This window comes from Ichthyophthirius multifiliis, assembly GCF_000220395.1.
Source record: "Ichthyophthirius multifiliis unplaced genomic scaffold scaff_1120509250130, whole genome shotgun sequence".
Lineage (NCBI taxonomy): Eukaryota > Ciliophora > Oligohymenophorea > Hymenostomatida > Ichthyophthirius > Ichthyophthirius multifiliis.
Genome location: NW_004087063.1, coordinates 13541 through 36013, shown reverse-complemented (window position 1 = coordinate 36013; position 22473 = coordinate 13541). Strand labels below are relative to the sequence as shown.

Genomic DNA, 22473 nt, shown 5'->3' with positions numbered 1-22473 from the left:
ATATTTTATATTTATTTTTAATTGATAGAAAAATGAGTAATTTTATTTAGTTTTACGCTTTTTTTTTTATTTTTCTAAAGTAATGATAGTAAATTTTATAAGCTATTTTATATTTTTGATTGAACAGCTGGCATTTATATATTTTAAAAAAAAATATATTAATTTATTTTATATTTTTAATTTTATTATTTGAGATATTTTCTTTAATAAAAATACTTTTTAGATATAAATATAATAAATTACATCATAAAGTAAAATAATATAAATAATATTATTAAATAAATTTAATTACTTTTCAATAAATAATATCCAAAATATTTTATATAATATATATACACTATTATAAAAAAATTTATTATATATTTATCTTATTTATTTATTAATTATATATTAATTTTTTTTTAATTAATAGTAAATTTCATATTATAACTTATTTATCTAAATATATATATTATTAAATTAGTATAATATTTAATAATTTTACAATTAATCTAAAAACATAATTTAATAAAATTAGAAAATTTATAAAATAAATTTAATAATTTTTAAATATTTATTTTTTATATTTTTATTACTTTTGTTTAAATGATAATTTGATTAAAATTCATTTATTTATTGGTTATTTTAATATTATTTAATAAAATGTTTCCATTTTTTTAGTTAAATCATAAAAATAAATCTATTATTTTTTTATATAATAATTTCTTTATTATTAATATAATTATATTTTTTATTAAAAATGTAAAAAAAAATCAAATAAAAATTGTTGAAATAGAAGGAGAATGTGATGAAGATATTGAATAAGATTAATAAAATTAAGAAAATATTTAAAATATAAATAAAACCCAAAATTACGATAAAACATTAGTTTTTTCTGATATAATTAACTTAAAATATAATTTTGAATAAATGTATACAGACAAATTATAAACTATGATGGAATAAAATTAAGATTTAAAGTATCTTTATAATTAATTTAAATTAATTAATTTTGTATTTATTATTATTATATTTGTTAAAATATAGAATTCAATAAGAATAAAATAAAAAAAACTTAAATGAAGGAAAGTTTTAAATAAATGAAGAAGAAAAAATAAAGTTTATTAGAAAAACTTTTTCATTAGCAACTTTTTATATATTAAAAACATAAGGTTTAATTAAGAGAATGAAGAAAACATAATAATTATTAAATTAATTAAAAAAATGAGTTTAAAAAACATTTTTTATAAAAATAAAGCTATTAATCATTTAATAAAGTAAATATTTTTAACTTTTTATTTTCAAAAACTATAATTTGTAATTCTTTTTATATTATTTTATTAATTAAAATTAAATATAAAAATGTATAAATATATACAAAACCTTTTTCTTTTTTTAAAGTATAAATTAAATAATTTTATTTTTATTTAAATTATTTATATCTTATTAATAAAGATATATTTTAAAATTTTTTTAGTTAGGAAATATAATGATATATATAAATATAAATATATATATAAATATATATATATATATATATATTACATTTTAACTTTCTTTAATTATTTTTAACTTAAATAAATTTATTATATTAATAATATTTTTAATTTTTTTTTAAAGATTTTATTAATCTTAAAAAAGTTATTAATTAGGCTATAAGTTAATTAATTTATAAATTTTATATATTTTTTATTTATGTATTTTATTTTTTATTTTATATTTTATTTTAAAATCTGATTCATAAAATAAGGAATGTTGTAAATATTTTTTTTATTATATTTTTTTTGTATTACCAAATAATTGAATGATGCTTATAATTTGGTAATACATGATAAATTTTAAAATTTGTAAACTTTTAATTAAAATCTTTTTTATATTTAATTGTGTATTTAAAAAAATAATAAACTATATGAATAAGTAATATATTATTATTCAAGTACACACCTTTATTCTAAAAAATAGACTATATATTAAAATTTTGTCCTTATTTTTTTTTTTATAAAAATAAATTAAAAAAAACTTTACTTTTATTTATTATATTAACAATATATTTATTTAAAAAATTATATACAAATATGTTAATTATTTTCACATTTTTATAATTTTTTTTATTTATTAAATTTAATGAACTAAATATATTTTTATTCAATTTAAAGATTTCTCTCATTTTTCTATTTAACGTTTTAATTATATTATATTTACAAGATTTTTTCTTAAAAAAACTTAATTTTCGTATATTCATTTTACTTAAAGTAAATTATTTTTTAAAGAATTTTTAAAGGCTCATTATTCCTAATGTTTTTTTTTAATTTTTTTAATATCTATTTTATAAAATAACAAATTTCTATTATTTATTCGTTTAAAAAACATAAATTTTGTTTGAAACCTTCAGGCTATATCAACTAATCGACTAATTATATATTTTATAAATTTTTATGATTAAATTAAAATATTGCTTATTTTTTTCATTTTAAAATATTATTTATTGATATTTTATTTTTTAGAAAAAAATATCAACAAAAAAAATATTTTAATATGAAATAAATACAATATAGAAATATTATTTATAATAAAAATATTTTATGATATAATATAATTAAGATTATTAAAAACATTTAATATAAAAAAAAAATTATTATATTTTTTTAAAGATAATTATAAATATATAAAATAAAAGTATTTGAATAAGCTTTAATAATAAAAAATAAAAGAAAAAAAATATTTTTTATTAAAAACTAAAATAAATTATTTTATTAGAAAAAACCTTAGATATACAGATTTATATCACTTATTTATAGATTTTTTTTTAAAAAAAAATCAATAAAAAAGGGTCATTATCCATTTTTCTCGCATTTATTTTTTCTGATTTAGTATTTTTTAAAAAATACAGAAAAAATATAAAAAACAAGTAAAAAAATGAATAGACTTTTTTTATATATATATACAAAATTTTGACTGTTTATGTTATTTTATAACAAAAAAAATTGTGAAAATATTAATATTAAATAATTTCATCTAAAAATTAAACTTTACATACAATTTTTTACTTTAAGTTTTGACATCATTATAATAGTATCGTTTAATTTTTAGGTTATACGATATTTTATTTTAAAATTACGGAAAAAATGATTTAGACAGATGTATCCACCACATAAAGTAAAATATTCCTTATTAGCATTTCTTTCTTTTGAATTAGAATTTTTTTTTTCAATATTAAAATATCAATAACTAATAAAAAAATAAGATTTTAAATAAAATATACAAAAATAACATATATATAATTATTCAAAATAAATTCATCCTAATTAATGAGTATTAGTTTATATTATAATAATATACAATAATGTCTTAAAATATTAATTCTAATAAACAATACAACTATTTCAAAATATCTAATCAAAACTTTAAAAATGATTTTAATCATAAAAAACTATAGAAATATTTTACTATAACCATATGCAGATGATGATATTTTAATTTAAGTAAAAACATAAAAAATAAGAAAAAAAATAAGCTTTTTGAGTTATAATAATAAATCTAAAAAACAATTTAAATTTAAGTAAATTATTTAAATGTGATAAAATGGTATGAAAAAATATTCAGATATTTCAAAATTGCAAATTTATAATAGTAAAATATAAAACTTGATGAGTGCAATTATATAATATAATAAAACAGAAAATATTTTGCTTTAAAAAAGAAAAGCATATTAATTTTATTCATTAATAATTTATAAAGAAGATAATTTTAACAAAAAAATTTATTAGAATTAACATCAGATTTTAAAATAGTTTTAATATATCTTCTACATATTTAAAAGTATCAACTATTTATATTTGTAAAGTAAATAACTAAAAATAAAAGAAAAAAATAGTTTCCTAAACATTTAAAAGAAACCATAAAAAGAAAAAGCAGTTCATGTTTCGAAAATATTAGTAAATTTAATTATTTAAGGCATGTATATATTATTTTCTTAGAATGATTTTCATTTAATTTAAATATGGATAGTTATTATGTTTAATCGAAAAAAGAATATTTTCCTGTTTCAGTTAATAATAACAAAAAGCAATAATTATGTATTACTAGCTACAATTAATTAAAAAGGACTTTTATGGCATTTCTTTTTAAAGTTATTGCTAAGAGTTATAATTTGTTGGTCTTATCTACAAATCAATTAAAAATTATAAAATAAATGAAAAAGGTAAAAAAACTATTTTATTTTAGGTAAAGCATCTAAACATTAAAGCTTATACTTAAAAGATATTATTTATTCGAATCTCTTTTTTCAATTATATATTAAATTCTTATTAATTTTTTAATATTTTATTAATAATTTTAATTATTATTTTATTTATAGCATTTAATTTTTATATAAAAACCTAAAGTGTATATATTTTTGTATTTATTTTTGTATTTTTTTATTTATTTTTAATTCTAATAATCGTCAAAATTTTCAAAGTTTAAAACTTTTTCAAAATATTTTATAGTGTTTTTAACCCCCCTCCCCCCTAAAATAATCTCACTATATTTATTAAAAAGCATAATAAATTCTTCTTTAATAATACCCACAGAATAAATTAAGGAATATATTTAGGTGTTAAAAGACATAAAAACTTTATAAAAAAAAATATCTTTAATTTATTTACTTAAATGTATAGATGCTTAATCCAATATGTAAATGTATTTATAATTGCTTTCAAATTCACCTAATTTATTAAAAATAGTTGAAATAAAACTAAAAAATATACATTAGTTTAAATAGCCCTTTATAATAATATATACTGTGAGTTAATTCTAACTATTTTTTTCTTTTACGCATATTATTTATTTGACAACTGACCAAGCATAATTTTATTTTAAATTAAAACCAATACCGGTTTCATCTATAATGATTTAATGATTGGGATTTAATTATTTTTTAATATTGGTAAAATTTCAAGAAGGTAATCATATTTTTATTCTTTAGAAAATTCAATATCTAAATCAGGTTTATAAGATATTTCAGATAAATCTAATTATATAAACATAATATTCAGCATTAGTTATTTACCACAATTATTAATAAATATTTAAAAACATTAATTTTTCTAAATTCATTACAAAATATCAGATGAACATTTTTTACTTTTATCATATAAGCCTAAACCTACACGTTAATACTTACCTAATTACTCTCTTACTAAAAACACTTTTTTTAGGTATTAAAAAAGCAATAATTATTTATTCTACACTAAATCCATCATCAAATATATTGCTAGTAAATCATTCATTATCAAACATATTGCAAGTAAATATAATTGTTTTAAATAGTTTGTTAATTTATATTATAATAATTTTTACACTAATGCATTTTTTTTATTGATTTCCAAAGATGAGAAAATCTATTTACTTTGTAGTCTGAGAAAAAATTACTTCGTTTGACTATTTTTATGTAACTCGATAAGTTTTTATAATTGTTTATTTATTTATTTATAAATTAGTTTATTCAGAAAAAAAAAATAGATAATAATAAATAACATCATGATTTAAAGTTAATTAAATAAAAAAAAATTAAATTAAATTAATTTTTTTTTAATATTAAAAAAAAAATATATATATTTGATTTTTTTATTAATTAATTAATATTTATTTTAGTTTATTAATAATATAATAATCCAAAGAAATGCCTTATTCTAGAAATTAAACAAACTAAAAATTTGGAAGCCTTAAAATTTTTACTTATCTGTTCTTTATCTAATTTATTATTTAACAGATTTTAAATGTGGGTTTGTAAAATTATTAATTTTATAAATAAATATATAAAAAAATTATATGCTGTTTATTTTTTTAAATATTTCGTACTAAAAAAAATCAATTATGCAAGTAATAATCTTTTTACAATAAAATAGAAAAAAATATAAATTTTGAGCATTAAAATATAACTATAATAAAAAAAGAAAATTTAGAAATAAAGCAAACCGAAAAAATTAAACAAAAAAAAGGTTAAAATATATGTTATAATCTAGTATAGTCATATTTACCCATATTTTAATATTAATACTTATTTACACTTTTTTTAAGAAAATTACAATATTCTATGTTTTTATTTATATATTTTAAATTAAAATTTATAATTTCTTTAAAAATAATTATTTATTTGATATTATGATGTACAAAATATACTTTATATCAAAATTAAAATTGAAAATTAATATTAGTTATTAGAATAAATATAATTAATAAATAGCACTTTATTAATTTCTTTTTAATAATTTATATCTTTAATATTTTTAATTATAAATTTATCAAATTTTAAATTCTAAAAAATAATTAATAAATTAACTTGCTAAAAAAAATGGAAGAAACTTAAAATACTTTGACAACATTAAAAAATTAAATAGATTTTTATTTAAAAAAATAGTCTAAAATCATAAAATAAAATTAAAACAATATATTTTTATTAAATAACCTTCAAATAACGAAAGATACTTTAACCCATATAGTAGATACTTATTTCAATTTAATTTAACTAAAATAAATGAATTAACAATAAGATGTAAAAATAAAAAATTATTTAATAAATAAATATAACTAAACAAATTAATAGTTTTTAGATATAAGTAATAATAATAATAGTAGAAAATCTTCAATACATGATATTTTTTAACATTAAAACAAAGACTTTATAATAAGTTCAAATTAATAATTTTAAGATTCCTTTTTATTTGAAAATTCTAGTAATATTTAAAAATCAAATTTCAAAAATAAACTTCATTAAAATAACGATGATGAAATTATATAATAAATAATTTAAAGTGATTCTTAAAGTTAATAAATCTCATAAGAATATTCATCAAAATTTTAATAAGAAGTCCCTTGCATTTATTATTAATATACTTGTTAAAAAAATTAATAATAAATTTAAAATAAATGTGATTAAGAAAATGAAAAAGAAGAATTTTAAGAAGATTCTAAAAAAGAAGAAACTCCAAAAAATTAAAAATTAATAAAAGAATAAACTTTAAATCAAATTTAATAAAAAATATAAAAACAAATAATGTCAAATTTGCAAAATTTTATCAATTTGTCCAGAAAAAACTTTTAAGAACTAAAAAAAAAAAAAATAGTGTTAATAAAAACAAATAAATAAAGAAAAATAATTTATCGATAAAAAATGTTACACTTTAATTATTTTAAGGCTTAAAAAAATATAAAAATAGGTTTGTTTCATCAAAGTTAGATAATAGAGTTTTATGAAAACAAGAAAGATAAATAAAAAAATATTCTTATTTCAGATGTGGTAAATGAATTGCTTTAAAAATACAACTTTTTTTCATTTAAATGTATATATAATTTTCTCTCTGTATACAATAAGCGAAAACAATAAATACAAAATTAAAATAATTTAGATCAATAATATAAAAAATAATTTTAATAAAATATTTGATAAAATGAATAAAATTATTATAATTCTTAAGAATAAGATAAAATTATTTAAAAATTTAGAAAATAATATTTTTTTGATTTTATATTTAAAATTAATATATAATTTTTGTGTATTTCTTTTTTTTCAATTGCTGAATATTTATATTAATTCATCTGAGACTGCTGCAGGTGTAAAAATACCTACATCAGTAAATAATAATGTTATTAAATTCGGAGGTGTATAATCCCAATTTGGAGATTCAATCTTTTTTATTTAAAATTAAATATTTATAGTTATATAAAAACCTATGCGTTTTATTAATTTCCATTTTAATCATAACAATTAAATCGCACTATTTTTTTTATATTATTAGGCAAATCATTTTAACATAAGGGAAACATTCTAGCAAATTTAAAGCTTTCTGCTAAAACATAAAAAGGCTTATTTAATGATTTTGCAGCCAAAGCAGTTGTATATGTACCAATCTTTAGATAAATATAAATAAAAAATTAAATTAAATATAAAATTAAAAAAACTCTATTTATAATTCCTCCGTTTTCAACAACAGCTTCAGCACCTACTAAAACCAAATTTGATTGTTCAATACCCAAAGCAAGCGCAGAATCATATATAATTTTGCACGGAATATTGTTTTAAGTAAGTTTATTATAAATTGTTTACCTATTTTTATATTTTTTTTAAATAATAATCTAAATTATAAATGTACCCATCACCATGAGGTCGAGTTTCACAAATAATACATGAAAATTTTATTCCTTTTTGAGCTCCAGATACCAACGAATCAGAAACAACCGTAGAATTTCCATAAATTAAAATTGTTATATCATTTCTCAAAAACTCCATTACATTATTTATTATTTTCTCTCGTGATTTTGACGCTATTTCAAGTAACTCTTTTGCTACCTTATTTAAGTTTTATTTTAATTCTTACATATTGTCACCTTCATAAAATTATAGTCCTCTGTTTATATAATGTTGAAATATATTTGCCATTGACTTATTTTTTAAATAAAAAATTAATATCTTTTTAGATTTTACTTTTAAAAATAAATTAGATTTTTATCCTAATATGCCCATTTACTCTGATTATTCAACTATTTGTTCGGCTGAGCTTTTTATCGTCCTTGTTAATCCTTACATTGTTTGTTCTTTTTTAATATTTAATTATAATTTTATGTAAAATATTTTTTTTAATTTATTTCTTTTCTACCTTTTGATGATGATATTACATCTATTAAAGCTTTAATTATGTTTATTGCAAAATTATCATTATCTTAATAACAATAGTTTTTGAATATTTCAAATGCTTAATTATCACTCATATATTCTATTTGAATTTATATTTTTTTATAAATAAAAGTATTAAAATAAATATTATTATACATTTTAGATTTTGGATAATGCTGTTTTTTTAAAAAATTATTTTTAGTATATATATAATTTATATTTTTTATTTTATTAAAAAAAATTCTAATATTTTTATAAAGGGACAAATTATAAGTTTATTAATATTTTCTGAGATAAAAAAATAATTTCTGAGTTCTCTAAGTTATTTATTGATTTTTTCAAAGTATTTTTCAGATTATATAATTATTGTTTTGTTTTAAAATTACTTAAAAATATAATCTTTAATTTAAAAAATTATTTTTAATATATATTTTTAACTTCATCTAATTTAAAAATAACTATTAATATATTTTATACTAAAATAAACTTTCTTTGTTAATATTCTATTACTATATTTCATTATATATAAATCAGGTAAATAAAAATGTATCAGATATATCTTTAATTTTAAAATATAAATATTTTTGTATATTATAATTTACCTAAACAATATCGACTAGATTCATTTTATCTGATTATCAATAAATAAATATCTATAATTTTTACATAATAACCATCAAATATTTATATAATTCGATTTAAAACATTAATTTAGAAATTTTATGCATTTGAATATTATAAAACTATTAAGCTTTTAATTATATATTTACATACAATTAAATTCTAAAAAAAACATTTTTTTTATTTTTAATAAAAAATAAATCAAAATTATTATATTTACATATATTATATGTAATACTATTTATATAATTTTTTTTAAATCAAATAAAGTTTACATAATTATTTTTTAACAGAAGAAAAATAACTAATTAAAATAAAAAATATACTATTTTTAATTAAAACTTAATAAAAATAAAATGAAATAAAAAAAAAAAAAAATTGTAGTGAAAATAAAAGAAAACAGCCTAAAATTGTTCTAAATTCAAAAAAAAATAAAAAAAATTTATAATGGAAAATATGAAAATATAAATTTTGATAATTTATATTATAAAATAAGCCTATTATTCTTATTGATGTTTGAAATGTTATTATTAACATTACTAATATATAATTTTTATGATTATTATTTCTAAATTTTTTTATTAAAATGTAAAAAAAAAAAAAATTATAAATATTATTATTATTTTCTAAATTATTTAAAATAATAACTATAATTTTAATTAATAGTAAAAATATTTAAGAGTAAATAATTTAAAAAAATAAAAATTACTTTATTATTTTTTAATATTTAAAATTAAAAATAATACAATTTAATTTATTAAAAATATACTGATAATAAGAATTTTTTAAAAAAGCTTAAAATATAATAATAACAAATTATTTCGAAATATCAGTTATAAAAATTAGTATAGCACATAATATACACATTTAATTGACTTTATTTAATACTCAATATATATTTAAATAATTTTAAAATTAAAAATTAAAAAATTTTAATAATTATGAATATTATTTTTAAAAAAATTAAAATATTTATTATTTTAAATAAAATATTAGTATATAAAAAAAAAATACTTTAAATTAAAAAATAAACAATTCAATATAATAAAGAATAAATAATTTATTCATTAATTATAAATATTATGTATTTTAATTTTGTTACTACTTTTTACATTAAATTATAATATATAAAATTTTTTTAGAAAAATAATTTATTATAAATTTTTTTTAATATTTATTAATAAAAGCAAAAAGAAATAATATATTTATAATATATTAAAAAGTAAAAATATAAAAAATATTTATTAATTTTATTTTTAAAAAAAAAAATGTTAGTAGAAATTTTATTTTTTATTTAAATCTAATAAAAAAAATATATTTTTTAAAAAACAAATATAATAAAGTACAAAATAATTTTTAATTAAAATATTTTTCAAAAAGAACAAAAAAATAAATATATTATAATTAAAAAAAATAAATGAATAAATTTTATATTTATATTAAAATAAAAACAAGATGAGACAACCTTAATGTAAAAAAATATAATATTAAAATAAATAATATCAAATAATGTAATATATCAAAAAAAATACATAAAATGTATAAATATTAAAAAAATTGTAAATTAAAATAATATTTATATATATAAATAATTGTTATTTAAATATATAAATAAAATATAAATAAAAAATAAAAAAATGAATAAATAAATAAATAATAAATAATAAATTAAATAATATATTTATATTTATTATAGATTTTTTTATGATTTTTATATCAATAAATATATTTTTTTTTTTTTTTTTATTTTATAATATTATCTTTAATTTTTTTCTTCATTTTTTTATCTTATCATATATTTTTTTCGTATATTTTTATATATATATATATATATATTTTAAGTATCTTTTTATGAATTTTTTATATAATTATTAATTTTTTTTTTCTTTATATTTTTTTAAAATTCATTTTAATTTTTTTTTTTTTCTCTTTTAATTTTTATTTAAATATATACATTTATTTTTCATATTTTTATAATAATATATAATTAAATATTTTTATTATTATTAAATTTTATTATAATTCATCATAATAAAATATAGATATATATTTATTTTTTTACTAAATAAAATAAAATAAAATAAAATTTTTATTACATATAAATATATATATATATTTATATTTTTTATTTTTGTTTATTAATTAATTTAATTTAATCTATTTTTATATATTTTAATATTTTATTAAATTTTTTTTTATACTTTTTTATTTTTTTTTAATAAAATATTTTAATTAAAATATTTTTTTGAAATTATTATATTATAAATATTTATTTTCTTAATTTTTTTATAGTTTTTAAATATTACTTTTAAAAAAAATAAAAAAAATATTTTTATTTATTTTTTATATATATTTTTTTTTATATATTTACAAAATATCAATATTTAATATATTTGTTTCTTGTAAACAAAATAATTTTATTTTATTTTTTTTATTATAATTAATATAAAATTAAATTAATTTATGATTTATAATTTATTAAAAAATTATTATAGATTAATTTTTATTTAATAATATTCATAAATATTTATAAAAGATTTTTATAATAAATTAAACTAATTAATAAATATATATACTTTATCATTAATAGCTCTTTAAAAAATATTCATTAAAATTATTTAATTCGAGTAATAAAATTAAATAAAAAGTTAAATGCATAATTAAAAAATAATTTTATTTATTCTCGTGTTTTTTTTCCTATTCGATATCGTGTATACACATAAATGTATTAATCACGAGTTGCAAAGGGAATTGTTTGATAGAATAAAACTATTAGATGATTCAGAAATATAGCCTAAACGAATTCTTTAATATAATTAATTGGTTAAAGTAAGCTATCCAATTAGAATAACTTATGATTACAAATTTCTTGGTAAAACTATAAGTTAACCTTTGCTTGAATATATAGCTAGATTAATGGAAGCTTCGAGATCATTTTTTAGTAAACTTTTAAAATTAAACTCAATTTAAGGAAATAACTATTTTCCGTCTAATAGTAAAATATGGTACTTAGATTGCTCAGGTGTTTAAATACCTACTTCTGCTGTATCCTAAGGTATTCCTAATTCTGATTTACATATTTATATTATAGCTTAAAATACTCCGTAAAGTAGACATTTAGCAAGCGCTTAGATTTGTGGTTACAATGATTAATACATGAGACCTTCTTTTGGTAGAATTTTATTTAATTTGGCTAAAGTTGGTTAATAATAAAGCCATGAATAATTTTAGAGTGATCTAGAAACTACTATCCATGAGATTTTACATATCCTAGGTTTTAATGGATTCCAAATGTAATTTTGGATAAATCCTAAGACAGGCTAATATTATGGAAAAAGTGGAGTAAATTAAATAATAAAAGTAGTAACCTTTAGAGGTCTACCAACAAAAATAGTTTAAACAAAAAACATTGTTTTAACTGCTAGGAAATATTTTGATTGTCCTGTTATGGAAGGTATGTAACTTGAAAACCAAGGAGAAGATGGCTCTTTAGGTTCGCATTGGGAATAACTACTTGTCTAAAATGAAATCATGATTTCAAGTCGAGTAAATTCAGGTACTTAATTATCAATTTTTACTGTTGCTTTATTAAGAGATACTGGTTATTATACTGAAGTAGATGAAAACATGTCATAAAAACTTTATTGGGGTAGAGGAAAAGGATGCTCATTTGTAATTGATGGATGCTACAGTAAACAAAAAAGCTTTAGTGAGTTCCCAAAATAAAAAGGAATTTAATGTTCTTTCGAAAATGATGGATATGGAGAACCTTCTGCTACTCCTTACACAGATAGATGTTAAATTAAAAGTATTTATTAGAATAAATTGTGTACTTCTTTTTAAAATAATTATTTGAATACGAGTAATAGTTTTTTATTAGAATATTTTGGTACTAATAGTAGATGCTTTACTTCTACAAGCTCTAATGGAGTTGAAGTAATTCAAGATAGTTAAAGAAGATGTCATATTTTTTAATGCTCTCCAGATATGAAAACTATTACTGTATTCTTTCCTTAAATAAAAAGATAAGTTGTTTGTACTAAAGAAGGAGAAGCATTAATGATTATTCCTAAAAATAGTAATTATGGTAAAATTGTTTGTCCTTCTTCATTTTCTTAATTCTGTGATTTTTTTCCTTAATGCAAGAATTATTGTAGCTCTTATGGTGTTTGTGTAAAAGGAGTTTGTTTATGCTTATATGGATATGGGGGTATTGATTGTTCTATAAGATGTAATAAAGCAGTAGAAAAAGGATAATGTGTATAATAATGTTCTGGTAATTAAATAATTGGTCCTAATGGAACTTGTTAAGACTATTGTCCTCATGGTTATTTTAAAAATGGTTCAAAATGCTATTAATGTCATACTTCATGTAAAAGATGTAATGGAGGAGCAGCTAATAATTGCACCGAATGTTTATTTTTGGCATCACTGAATAAAAATGGTTAATGTATGCAAGCATGAAGATCATCATTATTTAAAGATAGTTATTATAATAAGAATTCGAATATTTAAAGTAAAAATATGTTATGATTTTAACTAATATGTTTAATTTTTGTTTTTATTATATAACATTATATATATATTCAAAAATTTATTGGATTTCTTATAATAGTAACAATTTTTTATAATTTCTAATTAAATTATATTTTGAAATTAAAATATAACGTGTTAAATTAATAATTTTTTAAAATATAAATATAATTGTAATAAATACATTACTTTTTACAGAAAAACATTTTTTTTTTTTTTCAAAATAAATAATCTAGTTGTTTCAAAATTGAAAAAAATTCTTAACCAAAATAATTTTTTCTAGTAATATATTAAATTTTTTAATTACAAATAACATCAAAATTACAAACATTTAAATAAGTCATTTTTTTCTCAATCCTATAAAATTATATAAATTCAATATTTATATTTCTAAGTTTTAAGAAAAAATCAAGCAACTAATATTTTATAAATATTTAAAAAAAGTTTTTTATAAGCTACTATTTTTTTTTTTTTCTAAATTGAATAAAAATAAAATAATTGCGATTTCGATTCTTGATTACATAGTAAATATAAATATAATAAAATTTTAAGGATTAAACAAAATTTATTAGAAAATTCTATATTTTGAAATATGTGCAATAACTATTACTAAATTTTTTTAAGTGAATTTAGATTTATTTAGTCTTAAAATTTTTTTTCTATCTTTTTTAAAATATTTATGTAGCTTTATTATACTTTATTATATTTACAAAACCAAAATTAAATAAAAAAATTGAATTATATAATATTAACTTCATATTATAAAAAATTAGTTTAGTCTGAAACGGCTGAGAAAATTAATATTATGAAACTTTTCATTAATAATCAATCCATTTAGCGTATGATTATTTTTTAAATAAAATATCAGTTTTGCTAATATTTTGAAGTTACTTACAATAAATTTTACATAATATGTTTATAAAAAGAAAAAAAGCTAATCATAGAATATTGAAAGATATAATCTTTGATAAAAAAATATACTAAATATTATTTATTTTTAAAGACCTCTTGGTAATAAGAAAAACAGTAAAATAAATAATCTGCTGTTCTTTATGAGGAAATTAATATACAATGTGAAGAATAATTTAAAATATTAAAAGGATTTATATAGTGCTATTTTACCGGAAAAATAAAAAAATGAATTATAAAATACGAAAGTAAATAATCCGTCCAGTTAATCTTTTTAATATTTTAGATAAAATCAATAAGGTAGAATAAAATTCTGTATAATTGAATTTTCTTATAATTCAATTATTTACTTATTTTTATTTGGTAAGCCTTTTTCTTTAATAAAATATTTTTGCCTTAGGTTTAATTATTTTTATAGTAATTTTGATTCTTTAAATGATATGGATTAATTAAAATAATTTGGAATGCCTAAAGCATTAAAACTTACAGGGTTTTGAAATAATTCTTTCAAAAAAATTTAGAAAAATATATGAATGCTACTTTTAGGCATAAAATTTTATTTCGACTCAAAAATATTATTTCAAAAAAACTTATTATTAATTTTAAAAAATAATGAAGTATTTATTTATTATTAGGGAGAATTTAAATAAAGTTTAAGTTTTAGTTAAAAAATAACTCAAATAATTAAATGATTTATTTAAAAATATTTTTAAATTACTTTTTCTTTGGATAAAAGAAGGATTTTTATAGGTATTTTTAAGAATTTTCTTTTTAATAAACATGTTGAATACTGATTTTTTGTTAAGTTTTCAGAAATTCATTATTATTGTAAAATTTCTTTTTTTTATTTGAATTAAAATTATTGATGTATTTTATTATTTATTTTTTATATAAAAAATTTTTAGCTTATGAATACTTTATCATAAAATTAAAAATGCTCTAGTTAGGTATATTATATCTTTTAATTATAAAATATTCCTTTTATTTTATTTCGTGATTAAATTAATATAGGAGTTATATTAACTATTAGATCTATTAACGATAAGTATTATAAGTATTGAATATATTTAGTTGAATAAAAAAGCTTTAAATTATATTATTAAATTTTATTTGATAATTTATTGTTTCTTAATATTTTTATATACGGAGAAATAATTAGTTAATAAAGTTTTTGATTTTGAATTATTTAGTTTAATTTATGAGCAATTAATGCTAAATTAATATTAATTTTTTTACGAATAAATATTAAAATTATTTAATTTTTCTTATGTCTACTTATATTTTAAACTAAAGTCGATCATAATGACAACCTGAATTATTAATATGAACTTTTAGTATATAATAAATATGTATACTATTTAATTTTTCTAATATGGCTACTAATCAAGAATAGAACGAATTTGTATGGTAAGATGAAAATCATCTATTTAGAAAATACCATTAAAATCGAATTTCGAGGAATTATTAATGAGATTAGAATTTTAGTAAATAAACAGAAAATAAATATATATATGTTTGTATTAGGGTATTTGCTAATTAAATAATAATTTTTTACTTCTACTATTTACCCCTGAAATTTTTTGATAGTAAGATGTGATGTTTAATTTTATAAAATAAATTATCGTAGATTTTAAATATTTAAAACAAATAATTTAATCTTTTAATTTTTTTTATTACATATTAATCTAACAAAAATAATATTACAAAATAAAAATATAATCTTTTAATATAATAATAAAAAATAAATTAGCAAATATGGAAAACCAAAAAAAAAAAATTTAATTTATTTAATTAGATTCAAAAACAAAAAAGGAAGTAGAAAAATAATACTAACTATCCTCATAAATTGAAATAAATCAGTTAAAATATAAAGAATCTTTATATATATTTTCTAAATCGAAATTTATATGGTGGTAAACAATATTATATAAAATATAAATATTAAAAATTCATAAAAATACACTTCTATACAAAATCATTGAGTCCCCATCTTTGAAATTTTTTTTGAAATTTTTAAAAGCGTATGAAATAACCCCTACAGACTATGGATATTAAATAAATTCTTTAATAATAGTATCCAAAAGCAATAATATGACATATTTATCCGCAAAAAATTAAATTTATTAATATGATTTTGAAAATTTTGAAAACTAATAGAATTAAGAAATAGAGTTTATTCTAGAAAAATTAAACCATTTATATGATACAAGAATAAAGGATATATTTTTTAACGATTTATCAGATATTTTTATAAAGAAAAAAGACTTAATTTTTTATGAAAAAGAAAATAATTTTAAATTAATTTTGGAAAAAAAAATTCCCTAATACGTAAACTAAGAATAAGAATAATAATATTTTTCTTTAAATTCGAAAATAATAGATGATAATTAATATATTTATATAACAAACTAAATAATAAAAATGATAAATCCGTAAATAATAGAAAAAATAGATTGTATATAGGACTTTGATTCATTTAAATATTATAATTAGAAATTTTTAATTATCCATTATACAATTTTTTGGAAAAAAATAGAGGTTTTTCATAATGAAGGACAAAAAAAATAATATTAAATAGATAAAAAGTAGAACAATATTAGTGCCATATTTGCATTTTTTGATGAACAAAACATCTAGTTAATAAACTTTTGGGACGACTCTAATATTAAGTTTGATTTTTTATTCCATTTATTTAGTAAAGATCTTGAAAAAGTTATTAATGCATAGAAATATTTAGATATTTTTTCAAAAGTGGTTTTTCATGAAGATTAAGACTTCATAAATATTGATATTTAAGTTTTGGCGAATAAATTTAAACTTGGTTCCGTACTTATTTTAAAAGATGGATACTTTTCACAAAGTAAAGCTTGCGTTTTTCTTGGAAATGATTTGGTCATTAGTTTTTGCTAAGAAAAGAAATAATTCGCTTTTATGATATTTTAGGAATATGTATAATATACTAGATCTTTAAAGGAAATCTAATTTATTTTTTAACCTTACAATAAATAGGAACTTTTTGAAAGGGCTGTTATGATGAACTAGCTTAATGTAGATTTCAATTTATATAATTATAATAGTGAGCATATAGCTTTTGAATTGGCAATTGGGTTTAAAATTTCACCAAATAATTCAGGACTTTTTAATAAGATTGGACTTTTTTTAAATTCATTTAAATTTTGATTTATTTTTATAATAATTAATATAAAAAGATGTTTGTGAAAAATAAATTGAATAAAATATAATAATATATAACTAAAAAATGTTTAAATAAATAAAAAATATATTTTTATTTATTGAAAAACATTATTATTTTAAAATAATATTTTAAATAACTAAAGTTAAAAATAGCTTTGTGTTTTGTTTATTTTTTTAAATTATCTTAATCATTAGCTTTTATGATTAAAAATTTTTACAAAGTAAATATTTAGATATAATTTATAATAAAAATATTTTTTTAGATTTATAAATATTTCTTTTATTAGTTTAAATTATTTATAAGATTTTGTCATATCTATTTAAAATATGCTTTATTAATTAAAAATAAATTTAAGTTATTCCTAATTTTTTATTAATTTTCATATATTTTTTTTTATTTCTATATAAGTTTATTTAAAATCTCTATCTATAACAAAAAAAATTAGCTAATCTTTATTAAATTTAATTTTTTTATATATTACAAAAATATAATTCCATAATACGAAAAAAAAAATTAAATTAAAAAGTAATTTTTTAATAACCTTTTTTTTTATTGATATTAAAAAAATACAAAAAACAATACGAACAAATAATAAAAAGATTTTCATAGAAAAAATTTGTTTGTTTAATTTTTTGTTGAATTCTTTATTTTAAGAATTTAAAATTAATTTTTTTATAAAAAATTTAGAAACATTAATTGAGTGATTAACCGCAAAATAATTAAATTATCAAAAGAATTATTATTGAAAAACATAAATATATTTACTAAATAATAAATTATATACTCAATCAGTGATAGAGATAGAAGATAGAAGATGCTTAATTAATTTAACCAAAATTATTTCGAAAACGATTTTGTCAAAAAAATACATATATATATATATATATTTTGATAGTTTTATATTTTTATTATCATAATTTTTTAAATATATTCATTTGATATTCTATTAATTATTCAATTACTTTTCTTTTATTAATCTATATCTATATCTTTTAAGGTTTTAAATAAATTCGCTGCTTCTGGTATTTTTGAGTTTTCAATACAAAATGCTTGTAACTTTTAAAAAAAATTATTTATATTTTTAATTTTATAAAAAAAAATACTTCAATAAAATTTTCTTTGGGATTTATTGCATCATTTTTTATTAAAGATTTTATAAAAACACATAAAAGTCTTACTAATCTTTAATGCGCACTTTTTTCCTTTATTATTTTTTTTAAATTTATAGTAAATAATTTTTTTTTTACTTTTTTCATATTTTCACAATGTACTATACAGTTACTTATATATAAATATATAAACTCTTTTGGTATATTGACATTATTTATTAAATCATTAACTACTTCCATTGATTATAATGTGAAATCTAATCCTTATAATTTATCCAAATATCTTTTTATAATTATTATAAAATAGTAATTTTTAATAATGTTTTTACAAATTAAATTGCTTTTGTGTCGAAACTTTTATTAATACTTAGCTTGCAATTTTGCTATTATGCTTAATTAATTAAGGTAGAGATTCAACATCCAAATATATTTCGTTTATATTAACATTAATTGAATCAATTTCAGTTTTAAAATTCTAAATTTTGATTTTTTTTAATTAAAAATATTTTTTTAAAAACTTCAGATTCATCTTATGTTAAAGCTTTATCATATGCTTTTATTAATAATTCTTACAATAATGTATTCTTGTCATTTGTAGAGCATATTTTATAATCCCAAAGTTATTCAGGAATCATACCTGGATTTAACCATTCAGGCTTTTTTTTAATTTATTTATTTTTATAAATATAAATGCTTGAAAATTGTACTTTTATTTACTTCGAAACTTTGTAATTCTTCTTCCTAGGGAATCGGACACATTACATCTGGAATAAATGTATTGTATTCTAGTTATGAAATATTTACTTAATCAAGATAATTTTATGGACTTTTTAAAAAATATACATATATTTATAAACTTATTTTAACTTTGCTGTATTTTAATCTGGTAAGTAATTGTAGGAACCATAATTATATTAATGTATATTCTGTGATATATTAATTAACAATATATTACATAATTTTTTTTACAATTATAAATTAATTTTATATTTCATTTTAATATATTTTTATTTACCTTTGGTAATTAATCTATATATTTTTATTTTGTTTCTTTTAATCTGTCTACATAAAATTAGTAATTATAATTATTACTTAGAAATTAGCTTTTTTCATCTTCTATAATGCTTCTTAATTCTGTTTTTAAATACTAAAAATTTAAATATTTTATAATTAAATAATTAATATTTATAAAAATAAAAAAATAAAAATTATTTTAGTAATATAATACAATTTCTTTATCTTTTTATTGTTAAAAATTAAGCAATTAATAAAAAAACTTATATTCAAAAATATCATATTATTATAAAAGCGCTTAAATTAAATTTATAATAAAAGGATTTTGCTTTTATTCATATTTATATGATTCCAAAATAATAAAAATAGAAATTAATCGTTGTTTTTCACTTATAAGCTTAAATTTTTTTAAAAGAATTAATTTAAATTTATAAAAAAAGTATTAATATCATATTTTTACATTTTATTTTAAAAGCATTAATAACATTGAACATGGTTTAAATAAATTTTCATTTTAAAATTTTTTTAAATATAATTGATATATTTATTCCATTTAATATGTATCTTTCGCATATAATATTTCTTATAAATTATCAAAATCTACTTAAGTAAACATTTTTATTTTTTATTATTGCTTTTTTTAAAAAAATAAGAATTGTATTTTTTATATATATTATATTTCAATCTTTTTTTATTTGATTATTGATATTAATTTTTATTTATTAATTATAAAATTATAAAAAAATATTGTTTGTACAATATATAATTTATAGAATTTAAAAAAAGGATTTAAAAAATAAATAAAAAATAATATATATATAATTATTTGAGAATACATTAAATAATATAAATTAAATAGTAAAAAATTTATAAATTATTAATGATAATTCTAACTTAAAATATATAAAAAAATTATGATATTATTATAATAAAAGAATTTGTTAAAAGGAAAGAAGTTAGATACAAAATAAAAATAATTTTTAGCATCCATACAATTATAAAAATATAAATCTAGATAATGATATTAAATAAAATAATTGTTGGTAAGTTAAATTAAATATAAATTAAATTAAATTAAATTAAATTAAATTAAATTATATATATATATATATATTTATATTCTATTGTTTTTTTTTTAAACATAAAACTTTTTTTTTTTTATAAATATTAATTAATAAACACTTAAATCTCTTATTACTTCAACTTTTTAAGTGTATTATGTAATATATTTTAATTTTATCATTTTTTTTTTATTTAATTAAATTTTTTTCTTAGCTACCGATTAATTATTTTTTACTTATTATATTTATAATTTTCGCATTCCGCTTTTTCGTATTTTTTTTTTATGAAATTCTTAGTTTTTATATCACTATATATAATAAATAACTTTTCTAATAATTTAAAATATTCACATAAACATTAGATATAAATTTACTTTTAAATAAAGTTAATTTATTTAAAAATAAAGAACATAAAATTAATTAAAAAAATTAATGAAGGATATTTTTATATTATTTCTTATTTTTTTATATAATTTATAGCCTTAAGGTATTTAATGATATTTTTATTTTAAATTTTGTTTATTTTTATAAATAAATATAGATTTTAATAGAATCAAAGCACAAATTCCTGAATATTTTAAAAACAAATTCGAAAGAAAATTATAAAATGAATAAATATAAAAGTAAGCTAATAATTTTGGTAACGATTTTAAATAAGATTTAAAAGTATAATGTCCTATTTCTTAAAAAAAAATTGGTGAAATTAAAAGTATTGATTAATAGTTACTGTCTAAATTATAAAAATAACAGTTGTTTGATTTTCTAAATATAGAAGTATTGTGAGGACTTAGTAATTTTGTTATATAATTTTTTATACTTTAAATGCGCGAGCTTATATTAATATTTGCAAAAAAAATAGATTTTCAAACATTTGATTGTTATCTAATAAATAAGAATAAAATGCTTTTAAAAAATTATTTTGTCTGCTTTTATAATTATGAACTAGCGTTTTTTATAGCGATAAAAACTATATTCAGAGAATCAAAACCCTGACATACTTTTTTTTTTCAGAAATCAAACTCATTTTATTTTTATAGGATACATGATAATAGATATTTAATAATAATTAGAAAATAAGAAAAAAGAAGTATATAAATCTTAAAAGGAAACTATTCAATACTAATTAAATAAATAATTTATGTATTGTTATTATGGAAACATATTATTAAAAAAGGAATATACAAATATTTTTGTGAAGAAAACAAACAATATCCTTTTTAAAGTGGGCATATATAAAAATTTATTAATGATTATAAAATTAAATTTGAAGAAAAATAATATAATTAGGCTTTTTGTGGAATCAAATTTAATGACAATGAAATTAATCAATTTCTACCATATTTATGCTTTTTTAAAAAAAACTATGTACATAATGATTTATGATTAATTATTTTTTTA

General features: G+C 15.1%; 4 protein-coding genes across 4 annotated transcripts, besides 20 other annotated features; 1 reads left to right on the top strand and 3 right to left on the bottom strand. All coding sequences in view use genetic code 6, as the record gives it.

The window, feature by feature from the left end:
- Positions 1-1461: 1461 nt before the first annotated feature.
- Positions 1462-1521: a microsatellite.
- Positions 1464-1521: a microsatellite.
- Positions 1472-1521: a microsatellite.
- A 133-nt stretch (positions 1522-1654) lies between these two features.
- Positions 1655-1708: a microsatellite.
- Positions 1663-1707: a microsatellite.
- A 2565-nt stretch (positions 1709-4273) lies between the features above and the next one.
- Positions 4274-4331: a microsatellite.
- A 33-nt stretch (positions 4332-4364) lies between these two features.
- Positions 4365-4399: a microsatellite.
- Positions 4371-4409: a microsatellite.
- Positions 4410-5210: 801 nt separating this feature from the next.
- Positions 5211-5272: a microsatellite.
- A 294-nt stretch (positions 5273-5566) lies between these two features.
- Positions 5567-5631: a microsatellite.
- Positions 5632-7687: 2056 nt separating this feature from the next.
- On the bottom strand, positions 7688-8546 carry IMG5_049270 (initiation factor 2 subunit family protein, putative). The gene has a single exon (XM_004037490.1). It carries the CDS (start codon positions 8543-8545, stop codon positions 8009-8011), a length of 537 nt encoding a protein of 178 aa, XP_004037538.1. The 5' UTR covers position 8546; the 3' UTR covers positions 7688-8008.
- Positions 7877-7915: a microsatellite.
- Positions 8547-9018: 472 nt separating the features above from the next.
- Positions 9019-9057: a microsatellite.
- A 1796-nt stretch (positions 9058-10853) lies between these two features.
- Positions 10854-10929: a microsatellite.
- Positions 10854-10931: a microsatellite.
- Positions 10932-11466: 535 nt separating this feature from the next.
- Positions 11467-11497: a microsatellite.
- An 85-nt stretch (positions 11498-11582) lies between these two features.
- Positions 11583-11622: a microsatellite.
- Positions 11587-11620: a microsatellite.
- A 547-nt stretch (positions 11623-12169) lies between the features above and the next one.
- IMG5_049260 (leishmanolysin family protein, putative) lies at positions 12170-13244 on the top strand (the record flags this gene model as incomplete). Its single annotated transcript, XM_004037489.1, has 2 exons — positions 12170-13061; positions 13153-13244. The coding sequence occupies 2 exons, from the start codon at positions 12170-12172 to the stop codon at positions 13242-13244; spliced, it is 984 nt and encodes a 327-aa protein (XP_004037537.1).
- A 1762-nt stretch (positions 13245-15006) lies between these two features.
- Positions 15007-15039: a microsatellite.
- Positions 15040-16487: 1448 nt separating this feature from the next.
- Positions 16488-16973, bottom strand: IMG5_049250 (hypothetical protein). The gene has a single exon (XM_004037488.1). It carries the CDS (start codon positions 16889-16891, stop codon positions 16535-16537), a length of 357 nt encoding a protein of 118 aa, XP_004037536.1. The 5' UTR covers positions 16892-16973; the 3' UTR covers positions 16488-16534.
- Positions 16974-19533: 2560 nt separating this feature from the next.
- Positions 19534-20141, bottom strand: IMG5_049240 (hypothetical protein; the record flags this gene model as incomplete). The annotated part of the gene is made up of 3 exons (XM_004037487.1): positions 19534-19656; positions 19718-19926; positions 20016-20141. Coding segments are annotated over 3 exons (360 nt in total), but the record flags the coding sequence as incomplete, so codon positions are not given.
- Positions 20142-21062: 921 nt separating this feature from the next.
- Positions 21063-21111: a microsatellite.
- Positions 21112-21442: 331 nt separating this feature from the next.
- Positions 21443-21482: a microsatellite.
- Positions 21483-22473: the final 991 nt, after the last annotated feature.